General features: G+C 47.0%; 1 protein-coding gene across 5 annotated transcripts in view; it reads left to right on the top strand.

Moving 5' to 3' along the window:
* Window positions 1-2116: 2116 nt before the first annotated feature.
* IDE (insulin degrading enzyme) overlaps window positions 2117-11141 on the top strand; it is a 121547-nt gene continuing 112522 nt past the window's right edge. For 2 of the 5 annotated variants that reach the window (XM_033224505.1, XM_033224471.1), the window contains exon 1: window positions 2117-2678. In XM_033224505.1, the coding sequence (XP_033080396.1) occupies window positions 2581-2678 (98 nt within the window). In that variant the 5' untranslated portion in view covers window positions 2117-2580. Of the gene's footprint in view, window positions 2679-2783; window positions 2912-3059; window positions 3079-11141 lie in introns of those variants that run through there. The other 3 variants (XM_033224479.1, XM_033224461.1, XM_033224497.1) reach the window with 3 other exon arrangements.

Below are 11141 nucleotides of genomic sequence, written 5' to 3'. Positions count from 1 at the left end.
GAGCGAGACTCCATCTAAAAAAAAGAAAAGAAAAAAAAGTTGTTTAGGTGATTTACACCTTATACTTGTTTGAGTGAGAGTGGGAAAGATTATACCCCAGATCTTCACATTTCCTACTTTTTCTCATCATTCTGGGGTCTGCTTGAATGTCACTTCCTCAGAGAGGCCTTTCCTGACCACCTGTTCCTTCATATCACTTACTCACTTACTTGATTATTATCTGTTTTTCCCACACAACTAGAAGGTAAGCTCCATCAAGACAGAAACTTTGGTCTCTTTTGTCCACTGCTGTATCCCCAGCACCTTTATAGTACCTGGTATCTGTAAGGAATTCAACAAACATTTGTCAAGTCATAAATGAGATGAGCGAATCACAGGTTTCGGAATCAGACAGTCCTGGGTTCAAATTAAAATTCCACTCTTTTTGTCCAATTGTTGGCAAGTTACTTAACCTCTCTCTGCCACAGCTTCCTCATCTCTGGTAGGTGGGGAAATATCCATTACAGAGGGTGGTCATGATGACTAATGAAGGATCAATGTACAATGCCAGACATAGAGTAGACCCTCAAAATTGTTACTTTTCTTTCTATCCACCTCCTCTTTATTGAGGTGATAGTTATGAGACTATATTAATATTATTCTTTCTTATCCAGGACATCCACTCCAACCAGAGGGAAATTTATCATGAAGCTAATGAAGTTTAAACTTCAGGGCTGCTCACTTGCACAGGCTCCAAACTGGGATTTGTAGAGGGAAAGCCAGTTGTTGTCTGGAAGCTTTTTTTTTTTTTTTGAGACATAGAGTCTCATTTTGTTGCCCAGGCTGGAGTGCGGTGACTTGATCTCAGCTCACTGCAACCTCCGCCTCCCGGGTTCAAGTGATTCTCCTGCCTCAGCCTCCTGAGTAGCTGGGATTACAGGCGTGTGCCACCATGCCCAGCTAATTTTTGTATTTTTAGTAGAGACGGGGTTTCACCATGTTGGTCAGGCTGGTCTGGAACTCCTGACCTCGTGATCCACCCAGTTTGGCTTCCCAAAGTGCTGGGATTACAGGCATGAGCCACCACGCCTGGCCATCTGGAAGCATTTTTATGTAAACATTTCTAATAAATAGCCTAAAAGATCTCAGGAAAAAAAAGGGTACTAATCTCCAAGTCTACAGTATTTGTTGTGATGTATTTTCTCTCTATAGTAATCTTTTGATTGCTAATTCTGTATTTATAATTTGTATTTTATGTCTCAAAGAGGTCCCCCAAATTGTGTATGTTTCAAGCCCTCCAAGTCTGAATCCATTGATAGATTCCATTAATGGAGCATAAATGTATTCAGAAAGTCTGCATTAACACTCTCAGAGGAGGTGTTTCAAGGTGATTGACTACTCTGCATTGGGACTGGTAATTTAAAGGTTCTTAAAACCATGCACTTGCAAACCCCACTAGGAGGCTTGCCATAATTTTTTACCTGTTTTCATCCAAAGGTTTGCCTTTAGGTGAAACTGCATTGTTAAAAAGACCGTGGGTATGCCTTCGATAAAGCATCAGCTGGATTAAGGAATCTTCCTACTGAATTCCCATTTAAAGCAATACTTGGACTAAGGACACTGCTTTGGTTGCAGTCTGTGGTCTACCAATCAGAAACCTAAAAATACTTAAGCTGGGAAGTTACCATCCATAATCGCATTCTTCCTTAAAGACTCCCATAAGGTATCATGGAAAGTTAGATCCATAACAACCATTAGGCTGTTCGTGGGTGCAAAATATTCTCTCCCACTGGGGAGAAAATTCTTTGTTTAAAAAGTAACGACTGAAGCCGACTGACACTAGTAGTATTCCTAGTACGGAGTACTAACAAGAGTAGTAGTTTCTACTCTGGATCTGAAGCCTTGTTTTGCTGTGGCGCCCGTCCCATCTGCACCTTCCTCTTAAGAGAGCTGCTAGCTTCCCCAAGGATGGAAACGTCCCCCTGGGTCCTGACCTCTCTACCGCGGACCCTGCGTCTGAATTTCCCCCACGCCGCACTCCAGCCTGGTCTCCAGCGCATCTGTGCCTTCCCGGTCCACGTCCCCACAGCGCTCTAGAGGGAGCCCGCTGCCCGGGCGCCCGCCGCGGATTCATTTTCTGTGAAGCCGCCGAGACCAGGAACCTAGTTCCGACACCTGCAGGGTCCGGCACGCTAGTCAGTGGGGGTGCCTCAGAAAACATGGCCCCGTGTGCCCTCACTGTTTTCATGAACCGCCCCTTGCTCCCTCACAGCCAGACACGTCGCCACCCTCACAAGTGCGGCCAATGGGACCTAGCTGGGACCCTCCCCGCCTGGGAAAGTCTGGGTGCTGGCTCCTAAAGCGCCCCGGCCAAACACCCGTCCCACCAACCCGCCACCTCAGGCCTCGGCTGTCCGCCGTCCCCACCGTCCTCGCTAGCGTCGTCACCCCATCCGGCTCCAGGCAAAACCCGGAGCGGCTGCCTCCCCGCAGCTCCCGGGAGACCGCGCGGCGCGGCGGCTAGAGCATGCGCAGTGCGCAGGGCCGGCTCGAAGCGCAAGCAGGAAGCGTTCGCGGTGATCCCGGCGACTGCGCTGGCTAATGCGGTACCGGCTAGCGTGGCTTCTGCACCCCGCGCTGCCCAGCACCTTCCGCTCAGTCCTCGGCGCCCGCCTGCCGCCCCTGGAGCGCCTGTGTGGGTAAGCGGAATGGAGCGCCCGGGCCCTCGGGCCCCGTGGGTCACGGTGGTTTGGCGCTCGGGTTGCAAAGTGGTGATTCAGCACTTAAAGCCGCCGCCGCTGCCCCTCACGCTGCCCGTCCCGCCGGCCTGGGGCCCGGACTGCCGCGCTGAGGCTGCCCCAGGGCCCGGAAGAGCGGCTCGCCAGGCGGGAGCCAGAGGCCTGGTCCAGAGTCGGGGACGTTCCTCGGGCTGGTGAGGGACCGGGGCCGTTACCCGGGGCCACGGGGCGTGTGCCAGTAGTGTGGGGGGCGCGGGGGCGGACAGAGTCACCCGGCCTGCACCCGGGAGCCGCGCCGCGTCACTCTGGCGGAGTCCGTCTGTGAGGGGGCCGGGAACCTGAGGCGGACTCGAGCCGTGGGGTAAAGGAATCCGGCGACTTTTGGGGGACCGCTTCTTACCTTGCCCTCAGCCCTGCCCTTTCCTCCGGGCACTGAGTTTCCAGGGCTGTGTGGAATGCCCGCGCTGGGAAAAAAAAGTTTGTCAGCCTCTCGCCTTAGTGAGAAGACGAGTGTGGGGTTTCCTATCGGGACATTTAGGAGCCGAAAGATACCTCGGGATCCTCTACAGCAGCTCCCTTGTTTTATTCGAAGACAACTGGGGCTCCGAGAGATGGCTTGATTTCCCAACAATTGCCGAGATTGTGGCAAAATCAGGATTAGGACACAGGTTTTTTGCCATCCAGTGGCGTGCTCTCCACTTCACCGTTGATCTGCGTACGCTAGGCTTTTTCAGGCTTGTAGTGAACGTTGAATATTTTTTACTACGAATGGAAGAGGATAGGCAGTATTATCTTGCCCTCCCTAGAAACATTATTTGAACCCATCCTGGTTTTAATCAGTAATAGCCAGCACCTACTAAGTGCAGGGCACTGTGATGGACCCTCTATGTAAAGTATGTGTCTGCCTTCCAAGGAACTTTGATTTGACTGGAGCGGATTGGGATGCCACGGGAATTGAGATAGCGGAAAGGGTGTGTTGATGAGGGTCAGAAGATGAGTAGTATGGGTAGTGTGTGGAGGTAGAGATAGAAAAGGGGGGGGGTAGGCTGGCTTTGGAAGGAATGGCAGAAAGGTTGGAGTGAGGGCTGGCGTGGGCGTAATCCAGCCTAGATATGCGGACAGTTTGTGTTGGGGGAACGGTGAGCCGATTAGTCTGGTTGAAGCTTTAGAGAATTTCCCTGGGGGAATTAGGAGGACACAAGTCCTGTATTATAACGGTAGGGTAATGCTGGCCTGGGTCTTGAATTCTAGTTGGGATTTTCCCAGTGCGTAGTAGGTAGGGAGACATTAAGTTTTTGAGCTGGGAAGTTATCTGATGGAACTGGGAGTTTAGGAAAGTAGTTTGGTGGCTGTGTGCAAGATGTCAGGGAGTAGAGAGAGTCCTGAGGCAGAGAAACCTGTTGGGATTTGGTCTTTACTGCCTGTGTTAGGACAGTAGCAGTGGGGCACTGAGAAAAGCTAATACAAATGAAGACTCTATGGAACTTGTTCTCCTCTGTTTTCCATTACATCACAAAATCTCCTATAATGTGCAAAAGACCCCTGAGCTTAGAGAATCAGGTGGTAAGCACAGGCAGGATGCCTCCTTTTGTCCTCTTTTGGATCAGTCCACTTTTGTTCTAAATTCATTACTGATAGGCTAGCCTTAGCTTCGTACTGTCTCCAGCATATAGCATTTGTGATTTTTAAAGAAAGCACCAATTTTAAGTTTTATATAACTAAGTGGTTTGTATGTTCTAGTGAAAATTACATTTTCTCTGTAGTTATTAAGTCCAGTCGACCATCCAGAGTTTCAAGATATGTTTTTCTCAAAGATGGAAATTTGAGAGATTCAAAGCATAATGAATGAGATGAGCCAGCTGGAAAGCTCTACCCTAAAATGAATGAGTGAGGCTTTTAAGGAAAATACAGGTCCAACCAAAGGGATTAGGGCATAGTTTTAGGAAGGAAAGCCCTAACGTCTGAAGCTACCACATATTCACACCTTAAGGAATGCAGTCAGCCCTACTGTACATAGTAGGAAGAATGTCTTAACCGAGATAGCCACACAGCTGTTTGCGGAAAGAGCTGGAATTTAACCCATGTCTATCTGGCATCGGAGCCTGAGCTCTTGACTGTTACGTACTTGCAAACACAAGTACTGCCTCTGCTGGTATTTGGGCATTCATTTTCTAGTCTAACCTCTTGAGACAGAGATGGTCTTAAAGCATTTATTTAAAATCAACCCATTTACAAAGTAACCTCCTTGTTCTGTGTTCAGCCATATTTTATAACTTGGGACTGCGTGGAATGATCTGAACTGTTGGGGCACCTGGAGATAATAGCCCATTTCCCTGGCAACAACTTGAGCCACCTGGGCATTAGTCATCTCACTTTGCAGGCAGCCCTACTTTGCATTTCCCTGTTCCATAGGCTTAGGAAACAGTGGTATGTCAATTGGGACTATCAACATTCAAGCTTTTAAACTACTTTTAATCAGAAAAATGCCTTTTAGTAGTGTAAAAGGACAGGGTATCGCTGAGTTTCTTTAACCTAATCCACACATCCTGCCTGTCTTGAAAGTTAGGGTCGAGGCCAGGTGGGGTGGCTCATGCCTGTAATACCAGAACTTTGGGAGGCCGAGGTGGGCGGATCACTTGAGGTCGGGAGTTCAAGACCAGCCTGGGCAACATGGTGAAACCCCATCTCTACAAAAAAATTAGCTGGGCGTGGTGGTGGGCGCTTGTAATCCCAGCTACTCGTGAGGCTGAGGCAGGAGAATCGCTTGAACCCGGGAGGCTGAGGCAGGAGAATCACTTGAACCCAGGAGTTGGAGGTTGCAATGAGCTGAGATCGTGTCACTGCACTCCAGCCTGGGTGACTGAGCGAGACTCTGTCTTAAAAAAAAAAAAAAAGCTTGGGGACAGTCTTCCCAGGATAGGGGAGGAAAAGTTCAGTATGTTTTCTTTTAAGTTCGACACAGGGTTTCACTCTGTTGCTCAGGTTGGAGTGCAGTGGTGTGATCTCAGCTCACTGCAGCCTTTACCTCTTGCGCTCAAGCGATCCTCCCACCTCAGCCTCCTGAGTAGCTGGGACTGCAGGCTCACGCCCCCCATCCCACAACTAATTTTTGTGTTTTTGGTAGAGTTGCGGTTTCACGGTGTTGCCCAGAGTGGTCTCAAACTCCTGGGCTGAAGCAATCCCCCCGCCTCCCAAAGTGCTGGGGTTACAGGCATGAGCCACTGTGCCAGGCCCAGTATATGTTTCATAAACATTAGTATCCTTTCTGTTTTTCTGTTGGTATTTTATATCTCCTAAACATGTACCCAGAGGATCAGGCTACCTTTTAGCCAGGATGACAAGGCTAGAGCACTTTCCTTCCACAGGGGTAGATCCTCTATAGATACGTTAGGTTTTGGAGCCTTCTCAGTTGGCTGGTCTTCAGTCTGTCCTCATTGTTCTGTTTAGACATTATTTGAATGTCTACTCTGTAGTGATCACACACCGTGTCCAGTACTGTGTAAATGCAAAGATAGCCATAAATCTTGTCCTCAAGGAGCTTTCAGTAATAAACAGTAAACTGCTTTACCTCTGATCCTTTATTGGACACCTCCACTCTTATGTTTTGTTTCTTTCAATTAATTTTGAAAAACAACTTAGTATTTTTTTATCACCATACAGATTACTTTTTTAAAAAGTGGGACTCACAAAATTATTTTATTCTTCTTAAAGAACTGTTTTGTTTCTTTTTGCCTATTAAAGGTGTAACTTTTTTTTGTTGTTTTTTTGAGACTGAGTCTCATTCTGTCGCTCAGGTTGGAGAGTGACAGGATCTTGGCTCACTGCAACTTCCACCTCCTGGGTTCAAGTTATTCTCCTGCCTCAGCCTCCAGAGGAGCTGGGATTACAGGTGGGCGCCACCACACACAACTAATTTTTGTATTTTTAGTAGAGACGGGATTTCACCATGATGGCCAGGCTGGTCTCGAACTCCTGACCTCAGGTGATCCACCCGCCTTGGCCTTCCAAAGTGCTGGGATTACAGGCATGAGCCACTGTGCTCAGTGTAACTTTTTTTATTTATTTTTATTTATTTTTATTTTTATTTTTATTTTTTTTTGAGACGGAGTCTTGCTCTGTCGCCCAGGCTGGAGTGCAGTGGCCGGATCTCAGCTCACTGCAAGCTCTGCCTCCCGGGTTCACGCCATTCTCCTGCCTCAGCCTCCTGAGTAGCTGGGACTACAGGCGCCCGCCACCTCGCCCGGCTAGTTTTTTGTATTTTTTAGTAGCGACGGGGTTTCACCGGGTTCGCCAGGATGGTCTCCATCTCCTGACCTCGTGATCCGCCCGTCTTGGCCTCCCAAAGTGCTGGGATTACAGGCTTGAGCCACCGCGCCCGGCCAACTTTTTTTATTTTTTAATATTTTATTTTATTTATTTATTTATTTTTTGAGACAGAGTCTCCGCTCTGTTGCCCAGGCTGGAGTGCAGTGGCATGATCTCGGCTCACTGCAAGCTCTGCCTCCCAGGTTCACGCCATTCTCCTGCCTCAGCCTCCTGAGTAGCTGGGACTACAGGCGCCGGCCACCACACCCAGCTAATTTTTTGTGTGTGTTTTTAGTAGAAACGGGGTTTCACGGTGTTAGCCAGGATGGTTTCGATCTCCTGACCTTGTGATCCACTCGCCTCGGCCTCCCAAAGTGCTGGGATTACAGGCATGAGCCACCGCGCCCGACAACATAACTTTTTAAAGTAGGACTCACAAGCTGCTTTCTGAAGGGAAGGCATCACACTTTGCCTGACACATAGTAGGTACTCAGTATATATTTATTGCATAACTTACTTGATTAATGGTCTTTTTTCAAAACAATTTTTCTCTGCAGAATCCTTAGTTTTGCTATGTTGGTATTGCCATTTTTTTCAGTTTAGCTTGAAAATCTTTGAATCTTTTTCCCTCATTGCCTATTCCCAAGACCCAATCCTCCTGAGTCTTTCATCTTAAAGACTCCTAGAGTTTCTTGGAGTGATCTTGACCCTCATCACCATCCTAGTTCAGGACGTGATCATCTTCAGTAACATCTTACATCAGTGAGATGATCTCACCTGAACAGGTTTTAGAACTGACTTTTCCAGCCTTCTGTCTCCCTACTAGTTGATTCTTATCATCACTGTCAGATTAATAAATCACTTTTCCCAAGCTGTTGTCTCGCCTAAATATCACCAGTGGTTCTGCGCTATTTCAAGATCAAGTTCAAACTTCTTTTTTTTTTTTTTTTTTTTTTTTTTTTTGAGACGGAGTCTCGCTCTGTCGCCCGGGCTGGAGTGCAGTGGCCGGATCTCAGCTCACTGCAAGCTCCGCCTCCCGGGTTTTACGCCATTCTCCTGCCTCAGCCTCCCGAGTAGCTGGGACTACAGGCGCCCGCCACCTCGCCCGGCTAGTTTTTTGTATTTTTTTTAGTAGAGACGGGGTTTCACCGTGTTAGCCAGGATGGTCTCGATCTCCTGACCTCGTGATCCGCCCGCCTCGGCCTCCCAAAGTGCTGGGATTACAGGCTTGAGCCACCGCGCCCGGCCAAGTTCAAACTTCTTGACCCAGAATGTAAGCATTCTGTTGGCTGGCCTTAGCCCAACTTTTCAACCTAACTCTTCTCCAGTCAGACTTACCAATTTGCTTTCTCCTTTTACATGACCTATTCGTTCCCAATTCCGAGATGCCCTTTCTCTCTTTTCTTTATATGACTAAATCCTTTCTTCTTTTTAGGCCTTGTTATACAGGTCACACAATTACTCTTCCTTTTTCTCGATTTAATAATTATTAAAAACATTGTGAAACATCTATTTGAGGTTTATATATTGCTTCTTGTTTATGTACTCTCTTATTTAATATTGTACAAACCAGAGTATATAGGACAAAGAAGCAAAAACAAACACTTGTGTACTATCTACTTTAGGAAATAGAACATTTCCAGCAACTTTGAACCTGTCTGTGCTCACCTGCCCAGTTGTAACTCTATTCCTCCCCTGTAGAGGTATTATTATTATTATTTTGAGAAAGAGTCTGGCCTTGTTGCCCAGGCTGGAGTATAGTGGCGCGATCTCGGCTAACTGCAACCTCTGCCTCCCGGCTTCAAGTGATTCTCCTGCCTCAGCCTCCCAAGTAGCTGAGACTATAGGCGCATACCACCATGCCTGGCTAATTTTTGTGTTTTTAGTAGAGATGGGGTTTCACCACGTTGCCCAGGCTGGTCTTAAACCCCTGACCTCAGGTAGTCCACCCACCTCAGCCTCCCAAAGTGCTGGGATTACAGGCGTGGGCCACTGCACTTGGCTGCACTGTTCTATATTTGGATAACAATTTCCTTAGTTTTCTTTATAGCTTTATCACATTTAATACTTCTTAAGTAGTTTAAGTTTTATTGTTTAGTTTTATTGCTTTTGACCTTTACTACAAACTTTTCTTCTCTGAGTTACTTTTTTTCATTTAACATTCATTTAACATCATTCATAAAGATGTATAAGTTCACTGCTGAATGGCAGTCATGCAAATATGCCCCGGTATCATATCGATCATCGCAAACATTCTGTAAGATAGGCCTAATCTATATTCTGACAACTTCCAAATGTATTTCTCTAGCCAGAACCTCTCCCTCAAATTTTAGGTTTAAATAATAAACTTCCTACTCAACAATATGAGTCACACTGGTCTCCTTGCTTGACTTGCTCTTACCTCAGATCATTTGCACTGTTTTCCCTCTGCTGAGAACACTCTGCTACTAGTAAGATTGGGGAGAGCTTGGCAGAGAACGCAGGATTTGAGCAAGAGTCTTAAGGAAATATTGAATTTGGATGAACAAAGAAGGAGAGTTGAGAAAACATTTTGTTTTTTGGAGACAGGATCTCACTCTGTCACCCAGGCTGGAATGCGGTGGCACGATCAAAGCTCACTGCAGCCTTGAACTCCTGAGCTCAAGTGATCCTCTCACCTCAGCCTCCTGAGTAGCTAGGACTACAGACTTGTGCCACCATGCCTGGCTAATTTTTTTTTTTTTTGAGACGGAGTCTCGCTCTGTCGCCCAGGCTGGAGTGCAGTGGCCAGATCTCAGCTCACTGCAAGCTCCGCCTCCCAGGTTCCCACCATTCTCCTGCCTCAGCCTCCGGAGTAGCTGGGACTACAGGCGTCCGCCACCTCGCCCGGCTAGTTTTTTGTATTTTTTAGTAGAGACGGGGTTTCACCATGTTAGCCAGGATGGTCTCGATCTCCTGACCTCATGATCCGCCCATCTCGGCCTCCCAAAGTGCTGGGATTACAGGCTTGAGCCACCGCGCCTGGCCTGCCTGGCTAATTTTTTAAATTTCTGTAGAGGCAGGATATTGCTATGTTGTCCATGCTGGTCTCTAACTCTTGGCTTCAAGCAATCCTCCTGCCTCTGCCTCCCAAAGTGCTGTGATTATAGGCATAAGCCACCACAACCAGAGGCGAAAATGTTTTAGATAGAAGGAATGGTATTAGCAAAGGTGCAGAAGTAGGGAAATTCACAATATCAGCAAAGGAAAGTAAAATTTTGTCCTATTGGATGTAGAGAACCTCAGATACTTTTTGAGCAATAGAGTGACATATGAAAGCTGTGTTTTTGGATAATTAATCTGGCTGTTTTTTGTAAGCACAGTTTGAAATGCAGGCAGAGACTGATGAGGGATAAAGAAGGTAGTACAAATGACAGGGAAAGAACAGTGTCTGCAGAAGACGTGCAAGAAGGATTCAGCAGGGTTTAGTTATTGATTGGATATAGGGATGATGGGGGAGTCAGAGAAGCCTGAGATCTTGAGCCGGAGTGACTTTGAGTCTAGGAAGGGCCACCAGGGTAGGGAAAACTCTCGTGGGGGAGACCCAGCTCTGGGAAGTTCAGCTACGTGAGATGTTTGTCCTGCCTGGCAGGTGGCAGGTTTTCCAAAGGCATACCAAGAGAACAGGTTGATTGGGTACAGCAGTGGGGCACAGTCTTGTAAGCACTTTTGAGCTGGCTATTACCCTCAGCTCCCATAGGGAGCCTAGAACAAGTCTGACCTGTGCTGGGGTCTAAGTGGATTCAGCTGTAATGCTCTTGCTGCCACTGATAATGTTAACCATAAAAGATTTAGTAGCTAATATTTATTGAATGCCTATTGTATGTTAATGCTTCTTTGGGTGGAAGGTAGTCATCCCCTCAAGCAGTTATTCTTTGTTACAAACAATCCAATTAAACTTGCTTAATTATTTTGACATGTGCAATTAAATTATTATTGATTATAGTCACCCTGTTATCAAATACTAGGTCTTTTTTTTTTTCCTTTGGTACCCATTAACCATCCCCACCTGCGCTCAACCATCCACTACCCTTCCCAGCCTCTGGTAACCATTGCTACTCTCTCTATCTCCATGAGTTCAGTTGTTTTGATTTTTAGATC

Source organism: Trachypithecus francoisi, unplaced genomic scaffold (assembly GCF_009764315.1).
Source record: "Trachypithecus francoisi isolate TF-2019V2 unplaced genomic scaffold, Tfra_2.0 Contig01436, whole genome shotgun sequence".
NCBI lineage: Eukaryota > Metazoa > Chordata > Mammalia > Primates > Cercopithecidae > Trachypithecus > Trachypithecus francoisi.
Note: the sequence above shows the minus strand (reverse complement) of the source record. Positions and strands in the feature narration are given on the sequence as shown.